A 24,313-nucleotide genomic window follows, 5' to 3' on the forward strand; every position below is an offset into this window, starting at 1 on the left:
ACAATTCCCCCAGTACCCACTGAGAAGGGCTTAATATCCGGGATACACAAGGCACTGGAGAACCTTACAAGAAAAAAAATGTTGAACCCTGTTAAAAAAATGGGGAGAAGAAATGAACAAACACTTCCTCAAAGAAGAAAATCAAATTTCATGTGCCAAAAGGCACAATAAAAAGTGCTCTGCATCACTAGTCATGAGGGAGATGCAAATCAAAACAAGAAATATCATCTCACTCCAGAGACTGGCACATCCAAATGAACAGGGCATGGATGTGGGGAGAAAGGGACTCTTTTATTGCTGGTGGGAATGCCGACCGGTCTAGCTTTTTCAGAAAAAAAAATATATACACACACACACACACGTTCCTCAAAAAACTAGAAACTGAGTTCCCATTTGACCCCACAATACCACTTCTGGGAATATACCCTGGGGGGCCCAAAACACAGCAGAAACACCCTCTGCACCCCTATGTTCACTGCAGCACTATTCACCATAGCCAGAATCTGGAAACAACCCGAGTGCCTGAGAACAGATGAGTGGGTAAAGAAACTATGGCACATCTACACCAGTGGAATACTATGCAGTCATTCGGAAACATGAGGTGATACAACTTGCCCATAGATGGACGGACTTGGAGAGTATCATGCTGAGTGAAATGAGTCAGAAGGAGAGGGAGAGATATAGATGACTGCATTTATTTGTGGGATGTTAAAAAAAAACAGTATGAAGCTAATATCCAAGTCCAGGATAAATGGGCCAGGAGGACTGGTCAACGGCTGGGAGTTACCGCAAGGGCGTGTGGGGTGTAGGGTAGGTCAGATACGGGAGGGTCCGTTCTGACAACACCAGCTGGAAATGATGACTCTGGACAAGATACGAGTGTTGAGAGCAGGCAAAGGGATAGACACAACTTTTCAGCATTTGTACTGCAAACCATAATAAGGGGAGGGAGGGGGGTCACTTCCATGGCTCGTGTCTGCCCTGTCTGCACAGTGACCAGCAGGCAGGCAAGCCTCGGGTCCCTCACGCCCACTCGCCTCTCGGCCAGTTCTCACACGTCCGTCCCGGCCACACGGACTGAGGCAGAGAGAGAGAGAGAGAGAGAGAGAGAGAGAGAGAGAGAGAGAGAGAGAGAGAGAGAGGAGAGAGGAGGGAAGAGAGGAGAGAGAGGAGGGGGGAAGGGGAGAGAGAGAGGTGGCTTGTGGGGAGGAAACTGGGGACAGTGGTGCTGGGAAGTCACTGGTGGAGGGACAGATGTAGGACTGAAACGTGTCATGAAGACTCTGCGAAGCTTCTCTCAAGTGATCCAGGAATAAATGAATGAAAAGGGTCACGCCGCCCCCTCCCCCCGGACCCTGACTGCAGTACCTTCTCGTGCTTGGACCCGATCAGCAGGTACGTGGGCCCCTGGTCCTTGGGGTGGATCCCGATGGTGAAGTGCGTGGAGAGCACACTCCGCCCACTGGCCTCGTAGTCCTCATCCGAGTCGCGGGACCGGTCCACCTCGTCCACCCTCGCCTCCCAGAGCTTGATCTGACCGAGTGGAAACTGAAAGGGACGGAGGGCGGTCACTTCTGTGGCTCGCGTCTGCCCGGTTTGCACAGTGGCCGGCAGGCAGGCAGGCAGGCAGGCAGGCGAGCCACGCGTCCCCCATGCCCACCTGCCTCTCGGCCGGTTCTCACGTCCGTCCTGGCCACGTGGGCGGAGGCTGAGAACGGGGACAGAGAGTCCAGCTGCTCATCCCTCCCCACCCCGCCCCCGCCCCCGAGCTGACTGGGTTTAGCCACGTGTGGCCCAAAACCAGCACCCCTGGGGGAGGGACGGCCACTGGGGGCCACAGGACAGCCCAGCCCCGACATGCCTGGGGAGCCTCCTGGGGCTGCTTCCGTGGAGTGTGGGACTAGAAGCCTCAAGCAGGGACTATCACCTCCCTCAGGTTCAGACTCAGCATTTGCACGGAGGCCGGAGCGGATGCCCAGGGCCTGGCTGGGCCGCACGGGCGCCCGTGGCCTGAGCCTCTTGGGCAGGACGTTCCCTGGTGACCAGGCGGCGGCAGCTGAGACTCCTGTGGAAGCTGCCCTGAGCTGGCCCCTGTGGAGCTCCCTGGGCTGGTGAGGCCCCCGGGGCTGGTCCTGGTGCGACTCCCAGTTCCCGCTCAAGCTGCAGCCAACTGCAAGATTCCGGCTTTTCTTTCCTCTTTTTAGTTTTGTTGTTTTGTTTTCACACCTGCTGGCTCTGAGTGCAGGGTCACGCCTGGCGGACTCGGCGATGCTGGGGGTGGCCGCTGTGCTGCGTCTCCCAGTCTGTCCTCCCTAGCCTGGCCCGCACACCCCTGCCCTGACACACGGGCCTGTCCCGAGGTCCGCAGCGGTTTGGGTCCAGTGAGGCTCCGTGACGCCCCTCCCTCCACACTCTGCTCCTGACTGGCCCCAGCCCAGGCCCTGGTGGACTGTGGGCACTGTCCGGCTGCAGAGCCCAGGCCTCACCTCAAGCCCTTCTCCTCAGTGCCACCTGTCAGGGGGCAGAGGCGTTGCTCGGGCCACAGCACAGCCTGGACGCTGCTGGCCTGGACCCGGGCCCCGGCTCCTCACTGTCTCCTCTAAGCCCACATGCCCGCAGCGGGCCCGTCACGGGCAGTCGCCAGGGCACCTCCCGGGAAGCAACACCCAGCCAGGGAAGGCGTGGGAGAGAAAGGGGTTCCTCCAAGGCAAGGCACCAAAACCTGGGACCCGGCCGCGTGCTGGGCTCTGCACCGGGGCCACCGCACCCCTGCCGTCAGCTCCCCTCCCCTCCCCTCTGCCCGTCTGCCCCCTCAGGTCTGTGCACGTGTGCCCTGCCCCCAGGCCCATGGACACTTGTCCCAGACTCTCATGCCCCTGGTGCCTTGTCCCCTGCCCGGAACACCCACTGGAGTGTCCACCTGCTGTCCTTTCACTCTCTTACAACCCAGCGACAGCTCCAGTTTCCGGGTGAGCTTCCCAGGACGGCTTCTCCTGCCGCGACTGACGCGCCTAATGGCTGATTAGAAACGACAATTAGCACAAGCCATTAGGCGAGCGTCCTTCTTCGGGGACATTATGTTCACCATTAAAGCAGTGGCAATTATTTTCTGCGTGCCACTAGGGACAGCGCACCATCCTGGGCACTGAAGGAAGAAAATATAGTCCTCACAGGGAAATGCAAAATCACCCACAACTCCAGAAACACGAGGAGAGTGGAACAAGAGGAAAAATGAAATAATAAGCCCCCGAATCACAATGAAAACAAGGGCAAGTTCCACAAATGGTGAAGAGACAGATTCCCGCTGTGGGGCAGGACAGGAGAGCGGCCTCCCGGGGCCTGGGCACGGCCACAGCCAGCCGCGGGGCTCCTGGCTCCGTGGTGAAAACTGCTTGTGCTGGCAAGTGCTTTGCTGAGTCAGACTCTGGCCCCGACTGAGCCCAGCCCCGAGGCCTCGGGGGGGGGCCTGGAGTGGGCGTGTGACCCCCTGTTCTCGGCCCCCCCACTGCTATGCTGCCCCCCCCATTAGGGAGGACCCCTGAGTTCTTTCCCATGGGCCCAGGGCCTCCTGCCTGCTCGGGCTCAGCAGAACTGGCTGCAGGGGCCTGGCGGGGCGGGGCGGGGGGGGGGGGGGGGTGGTGCTGGCCTCAGGCACAGTCTCAGCCCCCATGTGACCGAGGGCTCCGGGGCCCTGGCGGGTGAGCAGAACCAGCACCTCTCTCCGGGGAGTGAGACTCCATGCCCGGCCCAGGTCCTGATGGAAGTGGCATCCAGCATCCGTGGTGGGTGAGGGCAGGGCTGGCAGCCTGCCTGTGGCCCCTGGGAGCGCCCAAGCCTTCCTCCCGTGGCTCCTCTCAGGCTCTCCTGGGCTCGGCCCCTGGGAACGGGTGCTACGGGGCCGCAGGGCACGAGAACAGGCCTCAGGGGGCACCGCTGGGGCCCCAACCAGGGACCCCAGAACCACTGTGGGGGGGGGAGGGCTCCATCTCAGGGCCTCACGCGTCAGCCCCGGCGGAGGTGGCGGGCCAGCCCCGAGAGGACAGTGCGGCTGGGGACGCGCCTACCTTCTCCTCCTGACTGCGGGAGTAGAACAGCGTGCTTCCGACGAGCGAGCACCAGACCCTCTTGGAGTAGCCGTGCTTGACCTGGAAACAGCGCAAACGGTCAGCGTGGCCAGCTCCCGCCCTCCGTGCAGCGCCCTCCACCTGGCCAGGTGTGGGTCTGCCCCCCGCAGGCGCTGGGCGACCCCCACAGAGGTGGCGAGTAAACGCCTGGGGGTTAGGGGCTTCCTGGAGGCCAGAAGCCGCGACTCAAGTGGCCGGTGGTTTCGGCCACGCAGAGCCCTGGCCCGGGAGGACACGCTGTCCCCTCTGTGCCTTCCTGCCTGCTGTGACCGTGTGGGTCTGTGAGGGTCAGTCTGTGAGGCCGGCTACGCGGCCCTCCGGGTGCCAGAACCCCCCCTGGAGCAGCCCCCACTTGCCACGGGAGGACCCTGAGCTCCCAGGCGCGCGCTCCCCTCCTGGACGCCTTCAGGAGAGCGTCGCTGCAGCTTCTCCCCCTGGGTCCCGTCGAGCTGGACAGACTCGCCACAGCCCAGATGCTCAGCTAAGAGAGAAGCCGGAGGCTGCTCCTGCCTGCCCAAGGCCCTGCATTGCTGCCGAGAGGCCTGAGGAGAAAACTGGGACAGGCCTTGATCCACACGGGCCACCACACGGTCTCACCACACAGCTTAACACAGGTCTCACCACATGGTCTCACCACATAGTCTAACACACGGTCTCACCACACGGCCCAACACACAGTCTCACCACACGGCCTAACACACAGTCTCACCACATAGCCTAACACAGGTCTCACCACATAGTCTAACACACGGTCTCACCACACGGCCCAACATACAGTCTCACCACACGGCCTAACACATGGTCTCACCACACAGCCTAACACAGAGTCTCACCACACAGCCTCACCGTACAGCCTAACACGTGGTCTAACACATGGCATAACACATGGTCTCACCACATGGTCTCACCACGCAGCCTAACACATGGCCTAACACAGATCTCACCACGCAGTCTCACCACACAGCTTAACGCATGGTCTAACATACGGCCTCACCACAGAGCCTCGCACACAGCCCGACTCCAGCCTCAGCGCTGCTGTGGCGGTGGGAGCCGTGGTCTCGACAGGTAAGTAGGGGCCCCCCGACACCAACACTCAGATGGTCTCCCTGCTGCCTGAGAGGAAATGAAATGTCCGTTTGGCAAGACGCGGCTCAGTCTAATTCAAGTCAGAAACACGTTTACAGACAACGATCCCGGGAGCTTTCAGCCGTATGTGCTCGGCAGGTTTGGGCCCTTCCTCAAGCGCAACACAGAGAGGCACCGCGGCAAAGCCGGGCTAAGCGGCACCTGGGGATGGAAACGCTCTCTGGAGCCCATCGCCCGTTAGGACAGAACAAGGCGCCTGCAGAAACACCCAGGGATGGCGCGTCCACACGGCCCGCACTGAGCAGCCGCGGGCTCCTGAGTCCCCCGGACAAGCAGAACAGCATGGGAGCAAGGACACGCCGGGGGACCTGCGGCAGCCACGGCAGAGGGAGGGCAGGGCGCCCAGTCGGCCTCCTCGGGAAAATGCACTGGGGAAGGCTCGTGAGGTCCGTGTGGGGGGGGCGTGTGTGTGCGCGCGTGTGTGCGTAAATACGTGTGTGCACGCACATGTGTGCATGTGCATGTGTGCATGTGCGTGTGTGCATGTGTGCGCATGTGTCTGCGTGTGTGCATGCATTTGCGTGTGTGTGCAGGAGTATGCATGTGTGTACATGTGCATGTGCGTGTGTGTGCGCATGCGTGTGTCTGTGTGCTGTGTGTGCATGTGTGTACGAGTGTGCATGTATGTGTGTGCTTGTGCATGTGTGCACGTGTGAGTACGTGTGCGTGTGTAGGTATGTGCAGTGTGTGCACGTGCGCATGTGTATGTATATGCAGTGTGCGCATGTGTGTGCGCACGTGTGTATGCAGTGTGCATGTGCGTGTGCATGTGTGAGTGTGCGTGTATGTGTGTGCGTATGTGTGTGCACACGTGCTTGTGTTATGTGTATGCGCGTGTGTGTGCATGTGTGCGTGTCTGTGCGTGTGTGTGTGTGCACACATGTGCGTGTGTGCGTGAGGGGAGCCTAGGTCTCTCATGGGCAGGATGGGCGCCTACTGCCGAGTCCCCCAGCCCCTCTGGAGCGGTAGCCTGGAGGCTCTGGGAGAGCATCCGGGTCCCCTCCTGTGTCTGTGCTCAGGGACTCCCCTGCCTCCAGCAGGACTGGGGGGGGGGCCCACTGCCCTCCCAGCCTGCCTCCTGCCCCTCTGCCCAGCGCAGGCCTGGCTGAAGGTGGCCAGCACGGGCTGTGCCGTCCGGGGTTGGGGACATGATGCCCAGCCGGCTGCTGTCCTCTCAGCCGACACGCCCGGCCACCACAGAGCCAGGGCGGGGCCTCAGCCTTGGGCTCCAGCCCTTTACACCCTTCCGTGTTGAAACAGTAAGCAGAGTAATTGCTGAAACCAGATGGTTTGTAAGCGAGAGCTCATTCTAATCTTCCTCCGACTTTCAGGGTTTGAAGCGACCTTAATTTGGAACTGTCACCTGGGCCGAGAGAGCAGCAAGCAGGGCGCTGGCCATACCCTGGCACCTGTGGGTACCCTGGGTCCTGCCAGGAGTGACCCTGAGTGCAGAGCCCTGCGAACAGCCTGGGTGGCCCCAAACAAGCAAAACAAATCGTTTCTTGATGGGCGTCGGTGAAACAAGTCACATGTTAACTGCAGGGCTAGCTGGTGGGAAGAAGGCCGTTCTCTGCGACATCTCCCAACTTGCCCGCATACTTAAAATTTTACCTGCAGACAGTCAGGAATTAGGGCTGCCGCTGACCGCCCGGGGGCAGTCCTGCTCCTTTGCATAGTCGGGCGGTGAGCGCCCTGCCTCACCCCTGCCCACGGTGGCCTGTCCACCAAGTGTCCTTGGCCCTCCCAGGGGCTAAGTGCTCCATGGGATTTTTTTTTATAAACAAGTTTTTATAAAGAAAATTTTCTTCCTAAGCATTAAAATCAAAGTTGCAAGAATGAATATCCAGAATCAAATTAGCCACGTTCTTAATATCTACCCACATATTCCTGGGCTTCATAATAACAAGGTGACAACGTGAAGGCCTTCCCCTCCCCCCCGAGAGGAGCCGATGGGCGCTCAGAACTCAGAATAACTGAGAAGTTCTCCTCTAATGAGGCTCCGAGGGCGGGAACACGGGGGTGGACAAGCCTTCAGGAGCGCAGGAAGAAACCCTAATTAGCACCCTGTCGAAGCTCCTGGCTTAGTCATCCCCACACGCAGAAGCCAGGAGACAGGCGCCCGGGGCTGGCGGGGGCAACCGGGCGGCCTGGCCAGAGGGTCATCCCAGCCCCCGAGAGTGGCAGGTCCTGGACAGAGCGGACAGGAGGGAAAGGAAGTGATGGGGCAGCGGGGGCCACTGCGCCAGATGCGCAGCCCTCGGCCACGGGAGGGCCCGGCGGGCAGTGTGGGACCCCAGCCGGGCCCTGCTAGCTGCCCTTGTGGGTCTGTCCTCGGGCAGTGCGGTCAGTCTCACGGCGAGGGCCCAGTCCCCACCTCAGGCTGGCTGACGCTCAGGGCAAGTCCTCGGCAGCACACTGGGCCTGCAGGTGACGCTTTCCCTCCCCATAAAAATGCAGGAGTGTTATTTCTGTGTGCAATATTTTTGCGCAAGCATCTTCTGCTGCTTTTTTCCAAAAGTGACAAATAGGGCTTTAAAATCTTAAAATAATGTACCTTAGCACAAATCAACACCTTTCTTAAGAATGCTAGAGAACAGATTAAGTAGAATTAAACTAAAATCACAAAGATAACCATGGTACCTCGGTCTATTTCCCATTCAGACAGTTCTCTATAAATATGTATAACACATTTTCTGTGAATATGTATAACAAAAGCGAGATAATACTAACAACACACGCTAACGCATTTCCATAACATTATTCTTTTATAATAGTTAAAATGATTGCATAGCAAAGTATTATTTGGTCACATAAATATTTATTTAAGCGACCCCCTACTCTACATCTAAGTAGAAACAATTTATCTTCCTCAAACTGTGCGGACCAGACAAGCACCTTCGGGGGACAATGGAAATCTCCCTAGCTTGAAAGAGAGACTGTCAAGCCCATCCAACTTCACGCTGAGCTCTGTATTTCAGTATTAAGAAAGTAGGACCTATTTGGGGGAGGGGAGCACACTGGCAGTGCTCAGGGCTGGCTCCCGGCTCTGTGCTCAGGGCTGGCTCCCGGCTTTGTGCTCGGGGCTCACTCCCAGCTCTGTGATTGGGGATCACTCCTGGCTCTGTGCTCGGGGCTGGCTCCTGGCTTGGTGCTCGGGGCTCACTCTTGGTTCTGTGCTCGGGGTTCACTCTTGGTTCTGTGCTCGGGGCTCACTCCTGGCTCTGTGCTCGGGGCTCACTCCCGGCTCTGTGCTCGGGGCTGGCTCCTGGCTTGGTGCTCGGGGCTCACTCTTGGTTCTGTGCTTGGGGCTCACTCCTGGCTCTGTGCTTGGGGCTCACTCCCGGCTACGTACTCAGGGCTGGCTCCTGGCTCTGTGCTCGGGGCTCACTCCTGGCTCTGTGCTCGGGGCTCACTCCCGGCTATGTACTCAGGGCTGGCTCCTGGCTTGGTGCTCAGAGCTCACTCTTGGTTCTGTGCTTGGGACTCACTCCCGGCTCTGTGCTCGGGGCTCACTCCCGGCTCTGCGCTCGGGGGCCATGCCTGGTGGTGTTCGAGACTCAAGTGCCACGTCTGCGTGCAGAGCAGGCCACTCTGTACTTTCACGGGCCCTGGTGCCCTGACCTCCTGCTTGGGCTCCCCATAGCGAGCACGGCCAGCAGCCCCAGCTGGGGCCAGCCCATCCCGCCTACCTTGGTGAGCAGCCCTTTGAGCGTGGGCTTGCCCTCCGGCTGCAGGGGGGGCGGGCTGGCCGCCTGCACGCGCACAGCCGCCCGCAACACCGTGAGCCACTCCTCCAGCAGGTTGGGCGAGTCGGCCGTCAGGTAGTGCGTGTGCTTCTCCGTGACCAGCTGCGGGAGAGGCAGGAGGGAAGCGCGTGAAGAAACCACGTGGCTCAGCACAGAAGCCAACGGGAGACCCGGAGCCCTTCGAAGCGCCCGCAGGGAGCGATGCTGGGGCCGGCACGGTCAGCTCCCTGGGGGTGTGCCCGGCTCCACCCTCGCCTCCTTGCGTTATACCCAGCCGCGCTCCTGGCTCCTGCCCGATGGGGTCAGGGAGGGGGAGTGGCCAACAACCCACCCGCAGCACAGGAAGGGGCTCTTTGTTGTGGGAACGAAGAAATCACTGCCAATAAAGGAAGAAAGACGGGCTGGAGTGATAGCACAGTGCGGGGGGGGGGGGGGGGGGGGGGCGTCTGGCTGACCCAGCTTCGATTCCCAGCATCCCATATGGCCCCCTGAGCACCACCAGGAGTAATTCCTGAGTGCAGAGCCAGGAGTAAGCCCTGAGCACTGCTGGGTTTGACCCAAAAAGTTAAAAAAAAAAATTTAAAAAATTTAAAAAAACAACCAAGGAAGAAAGAGTTGTTGGGAAAAAGAGAGCTCTTCCTGGAGAAACTGAGTGTGGGTCCTCTCTGAGACGGGGCCTTCCCCCAGCTGGATCCCATGGCTCCAGGGGCCCGGCCCTCCCATCACAGCCACCCTGGGGACTCGTCCCCAGCCCTCTGCTGTGCTCTCAGCCTCACCGTGCACCTCGGCACAGCACACAGAACAGGGGGGCACGGAGGGGACACCGTGGAGGCTCGGGGGCACGGACTCACTGCCAGCCAAACACGCTCAGGGATTAGGATGCTCGGGATTTCAATCTCCAGCTAATTACAGTCCAATTTTCCAAATATTTCAGAAGCCTCCAAGTAACTCTTATCTGCCCGAGACAAAGCTTTCTCTGCTCCTCCTTCCTGCATCGCGGGGCATTTCCCGGGCACTGCTGCTGAAAACATCGCTGATGGACTTTCTGATAAACTTGTATTTCACCCGCCAAGGGAGCAAGATAAGGAAATCCTGATTGTGGAGGCGTTTCAGAAATGGAGTGGCTGGGTTTTATCTCCCGGCCTCTCTTGGCAGGCCTGTGGGACAGGGCAGCTCTCTGGCCAGGTGCTGTACCCGGACCCAGGTGGGCAGCCCCGGTCGCGGGACCTGGCAGGAAGTCAGCCCCTCTGCTCGCCACATACCCCGTGGGGCCCCGCATGGACGAGGCAGAAGGAAGGCAAACCCTTCTGCATTCAACAGATGTTAAATTTCTAACACCTGGGGCTGGAGCGCTAGCACAGCGGGGAGGGCATTTGCCTTGCATGCGGCCGACTCAGGTTCGATTCCCAGCATCCCATATGGTCTCCTGAGCACCGCCAGGAGTAATTCCTGAGTGCGTGAGCCTGGAGGAACCCCTGAGCATCGCCGGGTGTGACCCAAAAAAGCAATAAATAGATAAATAAATAAATAAAACCTTTAAAAAAAATTCTAACACCTTGGGAGCCCGTTGGTCAGAAAACTGACCTTAAAAGACCCGTCAAGCTGCGCTGAGAGGGGACGAAGGGTGAAGGGCCGGGGGCCTGCAGCCTTCGGGCAACGCCCAGCCAGGACTCAGCTTGCCCTGCAGACAGATGGCCTGAAGTCTGGGCTTCCACATGTCTTTTTTTTTCTTTTTGTGTCACATCCGGCCGATGCACAGGGGTTATTCCTGGCTCTGCACTCAGGAGTTACTCCTGGCGGTGCTCAGGGGACCATATGGGATGCTGGGAATCGAACCCGGATCGGCCGCATGCAAGGCAAACGCCCTACCTGCTGTGCTATCGCTCCAGCCCCACCACATGTCTTTTTTTGGGGGGGGAGGGGAACCCAGCCATGCTCAGGGTTTCCTCCTTGCCCTGTGCTCAGGGGTCGCTCCCAGCAGGCTTGGGGAACCCTATGGGATGCAGGGACGGTACCTGGTTGGCTGTGCGCGGGGCAAGTGTCCGGCCCTGCTGAGGCAAGAAATGGACCCCCGGGGATGCAGATACAGGCAACCCTGTCTCCGAGGAAACGGGGCTCGGGCTGGGCTCAGAGGGACCGAGATAAGGAAGGGCTGTGGGGATGGGCAGTACCTGGACGGTCTGCTTGCTCTCCCCCCTCACAATACTGCAAGAGGCGCCCAGCTCAATGTGGCCCTGGGGTCTCCGGATGACGTCGCTCTGCGGGGAAAGACACATGAGCCAGGCGGGCAGCGCACTGGACAGGGCAGAGAGAGCTGGACCGGGCAGCGAGCCGGAGGAGAGGGACAGGCCTCCCTGGGTAGCCGCTGGGCGGGCAGCCGGGCCTCACCGGGGACTTGTAGTAGAGCAGCTCCCCGCCTTTCAGCACGAACCAGCGGCGCCGCCAGGCCCGCACCCGGCCGCTCAGCTTGAGCAGGTAGCCGGACTTCTCCAGGGGCTCCTGACCGGAAGGGGGAAGGGGGAAGTGGGTCTCCTGCGGGAAGCCCGGGTGTGCCACGGCGCCAAGACCAGCCCAGATCCACGTTTACGTTTTTCCCGGCGTCGCTGGCGGAGGGGCAGGTCCGCAGGAGCTTCTGCTCGGGCTGCGAGCACTCGGGGTCCACGGAGTAGGCGTCTGGGGGGATGGCGTAGTCGCTCTCAGAAGGCACGGGCGACACAGACACACCTGGGCCAAAGCAGCCGGGTCAGGGTGCACCCGCCACGGGGGGCTCGGGCCTGAGCGCGCCCCGAGGGAGCACCACCGAAAGGAGCACCACTGCAGAGAGAGAGCCACCGGCCAGGCCCTGGGCGACTCCCTGCCAGAACAGCCTTTAGAGAAGCACAGACTAATACTGAGCAAAGCGGACACTTGCCCTGAGCCCCCGGGGCTCGCACCCCGATCACGCTCTAGCCCTTTGTTTGGGGAATCACCTCTAGAGGGACCGTAATCGAGATTTTTAAAAGGCTCATAACTTCCATGATGTTCGCATGAGTCCAATCCCATGAGTTTCTGGATGTTGTAAAAGCCTTCACGGGGGGAGCGGGAGACTTAATGCGGACAGACGCCCCCGGCAGCGGCGGGCGGGTGGTCTCCAGCGTCCGCTCCCGAGGACAGGACCAGGCTGGTGTGGGCAGGCGAGACTCGGGCCGCCTCTCACTCTGCTCCCGCCACGCCAAGGCAGAGCAGGGTGACGGCGAATCCCCAGAGCCGAGGGGGCTGCGAGGGACCTGGGGACCGGCCGCCGCCGAGTCCCCAAGCACGTCCAGTACCCCCTCGGGGCACCCAGAAGTCTCTCCTGTTAGGGGACGAGCAGCAGGTGGCGGCAAGGCTGCTTCACCCTCTGGGTAACACTGCTCTAGGGAGGAAGGGTCGGGCAGGCCTGCACAGTCGGGAAGGGGGCTCAGCGGTAAGAGCAGACCCACACGCGTGAGACCTGGGCTTGGTTCCCTGGCACCACACACAGACACGCACTCACACTCACAGAAACTCAACACACAGACACACATACACACTCACACTCAGACACAGACACACCCACACGCACTCACACATACATTCACACATACACTCACACTCAATACACAGACACACCCATATACATTCACACACAGACACACACAGACACTCAGACACACACTCATACTCACACTCACACTCAACACACACAGACACACACACAGACACTCAGACATACCCACACACACATACACTCACACTTAACACACATAGATACACACTCACACTCACAGACACTCAACACACACAGACACACCCAGACACTCACACACACATTCACACCAATACACACTCACTCAGACACACAGACACACCCACTCACATTCACACACACATTCACACACACTCACTCACACACATTCACATACAGAGCCACACTCACACAGATACTCAGACATACACATTCACATACACACTCACAGATACACACACTCACACACACTTGGACACACAGACACACCCTCACATACAGACACACACACTCACAGATATGCACTCACATTGACAGACACACTCACACACAGACACACACAATCACACTCAGACATACATACACTCACACAACACTTACACATGTACACATGTACACAGTTTTCTCACATTCACACACATATTCACACACATACACTCACATGCATTCACACAGCTCACACATTCACACACATTCACAGTCACACGCACTCACACTCACACTTACACACATGCACTCATGTACACGGCTGGAACTGGGCAGCACGTGTGCAGACAACCAAGACAGGACCAGAGGGAGGAAATGAGGGTCAGAGGGCAGAGGAAGGCACGCTTGGGGGTGAGCAGTGCACTGAGGGTCTGGGGGAGCCGAGCACCCTGGGGAGCCGCAGGCAGAGGAGGAAGAGGATGGGTCGTCCCTCCCAGGAGGCTGAGGGGGGACAAGGAAGCCCGAGCACAGTGCTGGCGTCTGGAGCGGGTGGGGGCTGGGGCGGGGCACGGGAGGCCTGAAGGCAGAGCCCCTGCAGGCAGGCCAGCTCCAGCCAATGCCGGGACAACGCAGCCGGAAGCGCACCACCAGCACACTGAAGGCCTCGGCCCAACACGGAGGTTCTGCGCAGCCGCTGGCTGTGACTCTGCCAAGCCCCGAGTGCCGGCTGCTCCCATCACACCCCAGACAGGCGTCACTGCAGACACCACGTGTCCATGCGTCCCCCCACTTTGCAGAGCCAGGGAGGAACTGAACGAGACTCGCCCATAAATCATCCCGAACACCACCCTGGGTCCCTGGGAAACCTCCCCTGGCCAAGCGTGTGCAGCGACCTGTCTTTCACAGGCAAGATGGACTGTCGGTTCTGTGACTTCTCTGGAGTCAGGTAGAGAACCGGAAGGACTTGATTCTCTCTGAGATGGTGGAGGGGCGGGCTGGGGGCCCCCTGCCCTGCCCAGGAGCGAGCACAGCCTCACCTCTCTTCACGGCCCTGGGGCTGCCTGGCCCACCGCGTCCGCGCATGGCCGGCTCTGACGTGCGTGAGCTGGACCGCGAGCTGTCCTCTTCCTCAGAGCCCGAGGAGTCGTCCAGGAAGGGGCCACTGCTGATCAGAGTCGCCTTCTGGGGGGGACAGAGGCCCTTGGTGGCGGCGCCCGACCCCCGAGCCCAGAGCCCTGAGGGCCTTGTGGAGCGCCCTGGATCCCAGGGGGAAGCAGCAAGGTTTGGCCCAGGAGAGCGGCGGTCACCAAGCCCCTCTTCTTAGCCAGCTCCCTCTCCAAGGACAGTGGTGGCGGGCCTGGGAGCACTCACTCAGACCTGGGAGGATTCACCCAGGGTCCAGGAGGACTCACCCAGGGCCCAGAAGCATTCATCCAGGACCTGGAAGGACTCACCCAGGGCCCAGGAGCACTCACCTAGAACCCAGGAGGACTCACCCCTTTCAAGGTTGTGTACACAGGCGCCGTCACATTCCCGTAGACAAGGCCGGTGTAGAGGCCAGAGGTGCTGCAGGCCAGAGGCGCAGCCCCATCTGAAACAGAGCAATCTCTCTCGGGGCCGGCACCCGGCCTGTTTTAAAGGAGCTACAGACAGCAGCGTGTCCTGGCATGGACGGAGCCAGCACACCCGCGGCCTGTGCAGAACACGGCAGTGCAGGTTCCCACAGGGTCCCAACCGGACAGAAAGCTGAGAGCCCGGCCCTGCACAGGCAGAATGGCTGGGCACAGGCCGTACCCCCTGACCCCAGGGAGCAGCACCCAGAACAGTGTCATGAAGGTGGCCGCCCACCCTGAACATGGAGCCTTGGAGTGGGCCTCAGCCTTAGTGCCACGACGCCCGAGCCAGCGGGGTGCCCTCGCGGGGCAGCCAGTGATGCCCTTTCCGAAGCTGTGTTGTCAGTCAGTGACATTCACCCTGCTGTGAGGCAACTCTCCAGAACTCTTTCACAAAGCTGATGTGCTAGTTTTGTGAGCCCTGATTCCTCCCCTGCCCACCACCCCCGCCCCGAGCCCTGGCCCCCGCCCCCGGGACGTCGCCAGGAATCTGGCCATGGCACAGAGTGCCCTGAGTCCAGCAGTGTGTCCTGGGGACGCCCCACGGAGGGTCAGGCCCAGCCTCGCTGTGGCGCAGACTCACTCACTCACTCACGTTTGTGAACCGTCTCTGGGTTCAAGACCTCAGACATCCGGATGCCCGTCTTGGCGACAGCGTAAATCCTGCTCTCCTGGTGGAGAAGAGAAACGTAAGCCGAGGCTTAGGAGTCTGACAGCAGAGACGGGTCCCCTGGGAGACTTCCTGTGACGCCGAAGCATGCCAGCTCCTGGGCTGCAGCCGCCCAGCGACGTCTCGGCCCCCAAGCTCCACGCGGCTCTCAGCTTTTGTTGAGGACAGCAGGAGAGTGAAGGGAAGCCAACTCTTCATGCTGACTCTCCACCGTCCAGCCCAGGCAGTCTGCCACCGAGAACATGGTCTTGGGGGAAAGTTTGGAACACAGAGCTGGAGACTCCGCACAGCAGCCGAGCCGCAGAAAGAGCCTGACCCCTGGGGTGCTGTCAACAAGGAACCCTGAAGCCTCTGGGCTGGAACAAGAGCCACCCCCGCACCTCTCAGGGCCATCCCCTTTACTTTAAATTACATTTCACCCAGCCGAACACTAACAAACTTGAGAACTGCAATGGAATCTATAAGCTAGCTTATTTATTTCAAAAGCAGTTCATCACTTTCTTTTTCTTCACGAGGCTGCCTGCCTCAGCCCCAGCCCCCCTCCGCTCCCAGGAAAGGCTCTCGGGAACCCCCCAGCAGAAGTCACCCAGCCCGGAGCTTGGCGGCACAGCCGACCCGGACATGGCATCCGGCTAGGCAAGGCAGTGGTGGAATGCGGTGCCAATAAGTGAAATGTACTTGAATGCCTGGAAATCTCTACACTGTGAAAGAAGCTGAAGTCGGGCTTCTCCCAGCCTGGAGGGGACCCCAGGGGCCGTTGCAGAGCCAGACACGGCCACCAGCACTGGTCGCTAGCTGCCAGGGTGAGCTGCAGACGGGCCTACAGGGCTCCAAAAGGAGGCTCAGACGTGGCTCATCTGACATGAGCAGGGCCACGAGAGCCATTGGGCCCCTACATGGGCGTGGGAGCAAGCGCCAGGCTGAGGACAAAGGCTGAACACCAGGTGTGAAGGAGAGCCGACCCTCCTCAGAAGGCGGTGGCCTTTTAAGGACACGGACAGGGGCCCTGGGGTGGGGGCAGGGCCTGCGCAGGGGGCTCTGAGTCGGGCTAGGAGGGGAGATCCTGGGGCACTCCTTCCCTGAGGGGTCTGCAGCTGAGGAACCGGAAACAGGTAGATTAACCTACTTCCACTCAAAAGGTGAATGTTTCCACGGAAGACACTCCTGTCTCCTAGATGTGTAGGCTGTTTTGACAGTCTTGGATCTAGAAGGGCACTCAAAGGAAAATCAAATTTCTATTAAAGTCAATCAGGCCGTTGGCCTTTTCAAATGCCTGGGTCTGGAGCTAGAGTGACACACAGCAGGGAGGGCGCTGGCCTTGGAGGGCGCTGGCCTTGCACGCAGCCAACCTGTCTTCAGTCTCTTGCACCCGTGTCATTACTGGCGGGAAGAATCCCTGAGTGCAGAGCCCGGGGAAGCCCTGAGCGTCGCTGGGTGTGGTCCCAAAACTAAACAAAACAGAATGCCGGAGCCCAGGACAGCTTCTCCTGCCAGACATGTGTAGGCCTCGCTTGACCCTGACACGCCCGCCAGCACCAACTGGTGAGGCCCTCAGGCCTTGGCAGGACCAGCAGCACTGACCTGCAGGGCCAGGGCCCTCGAACAGGACCCAAGCAGGACCCTGTGTCCAGAAGGTTACTCCCGCAAAGGCAAAATCAAAAACCCCAAATCCCTGATGCCCAACCACTGTCCTGGGGTGCAGTGTACCCACAGAGGCTCAGGACGAAGCCGGTAGGGGCCTCTTCTGTCTGGGGGAGAGCAGGGGTCAGGGTCGGTCAGGGAGGGCAGCGTCCAGGGGCCTGGCCTGTTCTGACTGCCTCAAACCCATGTAGTCCACAAGCACATCCAGAACCATTTGCGGCCTGGAAACTCAACTGACCAAGGATTCTCCAAATGGGTTCTGAGCAATGAAGGCGTTTCCGTTCCCGCTCTCCACCCCGGCCTCACTCTCGGCGACTCGGAAGGGAGTGCGAGCGGAAAGTACTGCGGTCGGGAAGCTGCGAGCTGCCGCCGGCAACCCGACCAGACAGAAGGCAGGTCTGGAGAAGAGAGTGCAGAACCCGATGCACGCCTGCATGTGTATATACGTGCGTGGGCCTGAATGTACAAGCGTGTGCAAACTTGCATCTGTGCATGTACGAGTGTGTATGAATATATACACATGCCTGTGTGTGCACTATGTGCATGTGTGCATCTGTGTGTGCACGCTTGTGTGCCCACGTGTGTGCATGTCTGTGCGTATGTGTGTCCTGCAGTGTACATGCCTGTATGTGTGCATGTATGTGCGTCTGCATGCATGTGTGCATGTCTGCCTGTGTGTGCTTGTGAGTGCTTGAGTGTGTGCATGTTTGCCCATGTGTGTATGCGTGTCATGTGTGTGCACTTACCCAGGAGGGGAAGCGGTGCAGTGGGGGGGTGGGCGGGGTGCCACAGACCCCCAGTGGCAGCTCATCAGAGCCGGGGGACTCCTGGGAGCCACGGCAGGAGGCCTGGTCACAGCTTGAGTCCCTGCTGTCCACAGTGTCTCTGCCATGGTCTTCGAGCAGGTCCAGGTCTGTCTCCTGGGGTCGGGGCGGTCGAACCATGCTGATGGCATTTCTGTTGGCGCCGAACATTCTGTCGGAGCTCAGCTGTGGCTGGCTCAGGTGCCTCCTGGCCAGTGCCATGCTCAGGCTGGGCACAGCTGGGGGTCGCAGCTTCGGGGGCGGCAGACCCAAGGAGGGCATGGCCACGGCTCCCCTCCCGGGAGCCCTGGCCGGGTGCCTGGGGGTCAGCGCTGGGGTCAGGCTGGGGCTGGGCGTGTTGGCCTCGCTCGAGGAGGAGGAGTAGTCCAGCCGCTGGGAGCGGAACCTCTTGTCCAGCTCGTCCGAGGAGCTATCGCGCTCCTTCCTGGCCGCGGCCGACGCCGCAGTGCTCTGGGCGCGCCACTTGGCCTCCTGCTGCCAGGAGAACAACTTCCCGTGGCCCGGCCTCGCGGGGCCCGTGGTCTCCTCCTCGAACACGGAGCTGCTGTCGTCGGACGCTGTCCAGTAGGGCTCGCTGCCCAGCCGGCCGCTCCGGGCTCCCTCCTCCGACGTGCGGCTGGACTCGCGCCCCAGCGCCCCGTCGTCCTCGTCTGAGCTGCACTCGCTAGCGGCAGCCACGGAGCTGGGGGAGGGGCCGCGGCCCAGGGAGCCTGCCCGCCCACCCCGGCTCACTTCTGCCCTCGGACTTCGCCCGTCCCCCTGCACGGGGTCCTCAGCAGGCTTCTCTGCGATCTCCATCTCTGGAAAACAAGGCCAACCTCTGAGTCCCCTGCGCACGAGAGCTGGGCAGAAGCAGGCGACGGGCAGAAAGGCCCAGTGATGCTCCTGCTCCCGTGGGGCTGTGAGTCTTTTAAAACACGTAGTTACTGTCAGTGTTTGCTTGGGGGCCACACATGGTGGTGCTCAGGGGGCCGCTGCCAACTCAGTGCTCAGGGGACCGTGAGGTGCTGGATGGGCTGAGCTTGCACCCCAGTCCTTGGACCATCGCCCAGCCCAAGTTACTCGCTTAAATTCTCATCGCTGTTTCATTCTGATGCCAGGGTTTGAACCCACGATCAAATCAACATCACAGACAAGTGCTCTGCTCTGCAGCACAACTGGCCAAGAAGACAAGGATCTGGAAGACCATGAATCCATTGACACTCAACAGACTAGGATCCATAGGAATCCACTGACATTCACAGACTTGGACCCACAGGAATCCACTGACACTCACAGACTAGGATCCACAGGGATCCACTGACACAGACCAGGACCCACAGGGATCCATTGATACTCATAGACTAGGACACACAGGAATCCACTGACATTCACAGACTAGGATCCACAGGGATCCACTGACACAGACCAGGACCCACAGGGATCCACTGACACTCATAGACTAGAACCCACAGGAATCCACTGACACTCATAGACTAGGATCCACAGGGATCCACTGACACAGACTAGGACCCACAGGAATCCACTGACACTCACAGACTAGGATCCACAGGAATCCACTGACACTCATAGACCAGGACCCACAGGGATCCACTGATACTCATAGACTAGGACCCACAGGAATCCGCTGACACTCACATACAAGGATCCATAGGGATCCACTCACTGACACTCATCGACTAGGACCATAGGAATCCATTGACACTCGCGGACTAGGACCCACGGGGATCCACTAACACTCATAGACTAGAACCCATAGGAATCCACTGACACAGACTAGGACCCACAGGAATCCACTGACACTCACAGACTAGGATCCACAGGAATCCACTGACACAGACCAGGACCCACAGGGATCCACTGATACTCATAGACTAGGACCCACAGGAATCCGCTGACACTCACATACAAGGATCCAAAGGGATCCGCTGACACAGACTAGGACCCACATGAATCCACTGACACTCACAGACTAGGATCCACAGGAATCCACTGACACAGACTAGGACCCACATGAATCCACTGACACTCACAGACTAGGACCCATAGGGATCCACTCACTGACACTCATCGACTAGGACCATAGGAATCCATTGACACTCGCGGACTAGGACCCACGGGGATCCACTAACACTCATAGACTAGAACCCATAGGAATCCACTGACACAGACTAGGACCCACAGGAATCCACTGACACTCACAGACTAGGATCCACAGGAATCCACTTACACTCAGAGTAGGACCCATAGGGATCCACTGACACTCAGACTAGATCCACAGGAATCCACTGACACTCACAGAATTTGACCCACAGGAATCCACTGACACTCCATAAACCAGGACCTATAGGGGTCCACTCACTGACACTCATAGACTAGAATCACAGGAATCCGCTGACACCCACAGACTAGGACCCACAGGGATCCACTGACAGTCACAGACTATGATCCACAGGAATCCACTGACACTCACAGACTAGGACCCACAGGGATCCACTGGCACTCAGACTAGGGCCCACAGGAATCCACTGACACAGACTAGATCCACAGGAATCCACTGACACAGACTAGGACCCAAAGGAATCCACTGACAGTCAGACTAGATTCACAGGGATCCACTGACACTCACAGACTAGGACCCACAGGAATCCACTGACACAGACTAGGACCCACAGGAATCCACTGACACTCATAGACAGGGATCCACAGGGATCCACTGACACTCACAGACTAGATCCACAGGAATCCACTGACACTCACAGACTAGGACCCACACAAAATAACTCTTTTTGGTGAGGTGGGAGACACCCAGTGTTGCTCATGGATGACTTCTGGTTTGCGCTCAGGGGTCATTCCTGGAAGGGCTCAGGGGAACAGACAGGGTACAGGGGATCTGTGCACTGGCTCCAGCCCCATGCAGCCCTATTTTATGAAGAAACGTGCTATGGGGGAAGCCAACAACTGTCTCAGGGGAGATAATAAAAGCAGCCACCTTGAAAGAGGACCCGGGTCTCAGGGACGGCACAAGACCGCGCAGGTCAGACCGGCGAGCAAACAAGAGCCCGCCCTGAAACATCCAGCACCGAACACGTGGCAAATGCATGCGAGCATCCTGCAGCTCAACTGAACGACGATTAACACAAACGACGGTTTCAACAGCAACCTCGCTGCCAAGCTTTCCTGCACGGGGCGCAACAGGCAAGGGGCCGAGGAGCTTGTCCTCGCTCCGCTCCTGGCTCCGTCCTCGGCACGGCCCGCGCGCTCTTGAGCAGCTGCCTCCTTGTCTTGGCGACATGATTATCTCTGGCTCCATGACCATAAACTGAAAACCTAGGTGGACGGTTACGTCACAAAGGAAAATGTTAAGAAGCTTCCAGACCAACAGGAGGGCAGACATCTGCTCTGGCTTCCAGGCCGAAACAGCTGGGCGGACGCTGTGCTCACTGTGAGCCGCCACTCCCTGCCAACTGCCTTTTCTCCTGTGCATCTGCCGTACCATAAGGGTCTCATCTTTAATTTGGGCAATTCCTACGTGAATCAAGAGCACAGAGTCCAGCGCTCCACAAGTGTGTGTGGGTCTGACGACAGCTTCCCCGAGAACTGCACTGCAGGCAGGGCAGGTGGGACACAGGTGCCTGCCGGGTGTGAGGAGGGGGCTCCTTAGAGTCACTGAGGAGGGCAGGGGGCCGCACTCCCTCCCGCAGATGCCCCCCGCCACGGGTGGCCCTACCTTCCACGTCTTTTCCTTCGGGGGACCCGAGCTCCGTGGGTGACATCCTGCCGCCACGCTCAGCCGTGTCCACCGGAGAGGGGCTCCTGGCCCGGGTCGGGAAGCACCCGAAGGTCAGGCCGCTGAGGCGCTGGCCCTCCGACAGTCCAGGCGTGCAGGCCGTGGGCGGCTTCTTCCCCTCCGCCTCTGTAAGATCGTTCGGGAAAATGCAGACCAGGGTCTCCCTGTGGGTCTAACAGGGAGCGCACACAGAGCCCCAGGACACATGGGCTGACCAGAGGGGGGTCCCCACACAGAAACCCCTTCTACATGCCTGGGGACCATCTTTTACATACTTCAATGTTCAAAATTTCCTTCAATAGCAGACAGCCAAGTACTGGATCTTTATGAAAACGATTCTCAAACCAAAAGGACAGACTCGGAGAACTAGGGCATTCCATCCTGCCGAGTCCAGAGGGGTAACTGCCAGTCACCCACAGGTACAAGACCCTGGTTGCCAAGACAACCAAAAGCAATTTCTAGGGTCAGTGGGGCCCAGATCGCATTATCATTGTAATAACTCTTGCTTATCTTAAGTTTCCAGTATCTTCTCCCGAGGAAGCCCCTGGTGAAGCCGTTCCTGGTGCCCCGGACGCCGTGCCTCAGCCATTTCGTGGGGGAGAGGGTGCAGGGACAGTGTGGAGGAGTGCAGAGACCACACAAGCACCCAATTGGGGTGCAGCCACTTCCTGCAGTCTGGGGGGCCACACCCGGCAGTGCCAGGATGCAGGCCTTGGGGCAGGGGTCTCTCCGACACAGGGGCTAGAAGGCCTCGTGGATGCTAGCGGGATCCTTCTCTTCTGCCACCCCTGAGTGCTAACGTGGCAGCTGCCTGAAGAACCCAGTGACGACCATGTCCAGGGAAGCCAAGCACCTGACTGGACAGCACCGAACCCCTCAGTACTAGAACCACCGTCACACAGTGTGAAAACAGGGGCAAGGCTGAGACATGAAATCCAGTCAGTCCGCACCTCCCCTCTGCCCACCCTACTGTCCAGTCTCCCCTCTGCCCACCCCACTGTCCAGTCTCCCCTCTGCCTCCTCCATGTCCGGCTCTGCCGCCTGTTGGGATTGAAGTCAATCTGAATGAAGGGAAGGGTGACATTCAGCTCTCCCTAGCCTCCTCCTTGGTGCCCGGGGGGCAGGTGGGATCCGTGCAGCCAGAGAGAGGCAGGCAGCCCGCCAGGCCTCATACCTTGGAGCTTTGCCTGTGCTATTCTGATCTCTTCCGTTTGGTTCTGGTTGATCAAACGAAGATTCTGATTCTCCAGTTCCAGCTAAAAGAATAAATTGGCATTCTTTTATCCAGAAAGAACATTTCTAAAATGCACTGGCAAGTTATACTATTTAGGAAATGCTAATATCTGAATATGTACAAGCTAAATAGAAAATAACGAGTATCAGATATCAATCCAGTTCACTATGTTTTCAATGTTTACTCAAAATTCATATTTTTGTATTGTAGCTTTTTTTCTCAATTAAGAATTTTGAGGGCCTGGAGAGATAGCACAGCGGGTAGGGCGTTTGCCTTGCATGCGGCCGACCCGGGTTCGATTCCCAGCATCCCATATGGTCCCCTGAGCACCGCCAGGAGTAACTCCTGAGTGCAGAGCCAGGAGGAACCCCTGTGCATCGCCGGGTGTGACCCAAAAAGCAAAAAAAAAAAAAAAAGAATTTTCAATGCTTTCACCCTATGCCTTTTCATTACAATTTAATTTAAACCGAATCATCTTTATCTCAGCATTGAATCTACCATTTAAGTACGCAATGTAAACTTCTCCTATACTAAGCACATCGATTTTATGGCAGACATCTGTATTCTACAATGACTTTAAACAAACTGATTAGAACTAAAGTCAACTAGAAGGTCGCTCTGTCCGCTGATGGTCAGGGCAACAGGGATCCTCTTATTCTGGGAGAGCGTCGGGCAGGACAGTCGCCTGATCTCACGCTCTGTGACGTAGCAGCTCCCCCAGCTGACCGGAACCGGCCTCCCTCCCCGCGCCCCAGCGAGCGAGGCGGACTGCACCACCAATACCTCGTTTAACTTCACGGTCACCCATTCTTTGATCTTAGCGGCTTTCTCTTCTATTATTTTAGCTTCTTGTATCCTCATCTGCTTCTGAAATAAATAACATTTTCACTTTGTTGAGTTCAAACATAAGCTCCTGCTAGAACGATAGCACAGCAGGGAGGGCGTTTGCCTTGCATGCAGCCTGACCCGGGTTCAATTCCCAGCATCCCATATGGTCCCCTGAGCACCGCCAGGAGTAATTCCTGAGTGCATGAACCAGGAGTAACCCCTGTGCATCGCTCGATATGACCCAAAAAGCAAAAAAAAAAAAAAAAAAAGATAATATTCCAAAACATTTCTAACACCTACTATCTAAAGCAGACTTCTTTTGAACTTTTACAGACATAAAAGCCTGTTCATAACTAAACACGACTTCAAGCTATTTTTTGTTTTTTGTTTTTTTTGGACCATGTCTTGCCATGCTCAGGACTTACTCCTGGCTCTGTGCTCAGAGATGACCCCTGGCGGGGCTCCAGGGACCACATGGAGTGTGGGGGTCTAACGGGCCGGCCACGTGCAAGGCCAACGCCTGAACCCCTGCAGTATGGCTCTGGCCCCACATCAAACCTTTCGTGCAGAGTTCTCGTGAAGGAGTCTGGTTCCATCTGAAAAGGATCAGGCGACGCCTCTGGGAAACGCGACAAGCATTTGACCCTATGGCTTGGCCAACAAAATGTTTCCTGCCTTCTCAGCAAAGGCTGCTGTTTCTGGCTGGGCAGAGTTCCGTGTGCGTGAGGCCCGGTGCCCGCTCTGC

The 24,313-nt window shown here is 58.5% G+C and overlaps 1 protein-coding gene across 1 annotated transcript in view; it reads right to left on the minus strand.

Annotated features, from left to right (window-relative positions):
* Nucleotides 1–24,313, minus strand: part of PLEKHH2 (pleckstrin homology, MyTH4 and FERM domain containing H2) — a 62,816-nt gene that overhangs the window by 23,048 nt on the left and 15,455 nt on the right. Inside the window, exons 5-17 of the mRNA XM_056130529.1 lie at nt 23,524–23,607; nt 22,681–22,762; nt 21,447–21,632; nt 17,639–18,516; nt 15,177–15,252; nt 14,465–14,559; nt 14,006–14,150; nt 11,604–11,740; nt 11,405–11,515; nt 11,188–11,274; nt 8,960–9,118; nt 4,065–4,145; nt 1,369–1,548 (exon numbers count right to left, since the gene is read on the minus strand). Coding sequence (XP_055986504.1) covers nt 1,369–1,548; nt 4,065–4,145; nt 8,960–9,118; nt 11,188–11,274; nt 11,405–11,515; nt 11,604–11,740; nt 14,006–14,150; nt 14,465–14,559; nt 15,177–15,252; nt 17,639–18,516; nt 21,447–21,632; nt 22,681–22,762; nt 23,524–23,607 — 2,301 coding nt within the window. The remainder of the gene's footprint in view (nt 1–1,368; nt 1,549–4,064; nt 4,146–8,959; nt 9,119–11,187; nt 11,275–11,404; nt 11,516–11,603; nt 11,741–14,005; nt 14,151–14,464; nt 14,560–15,176; nt 15,253–17,638; nt 18,517–21,446; nt 21,633–22,680; nt 22,763–23,523; nt 23,608–24,313) is intronic.

The sequence above is a fragment of the Sorex fumeus genome, unplaced genomic scaffold (assembly GCF_029834395.1).
Source record: "Sorex fumeus unplaced genomic scaffold, SorFum_2.1 ptg000079l, whole genome shotgun sequence".
Lineage (NCBI taxonomy): Eukaryota > Metazoa > Chordata > Mammalia > Eulipotyphla > Soricidae > Sorex > Sorex fumeus.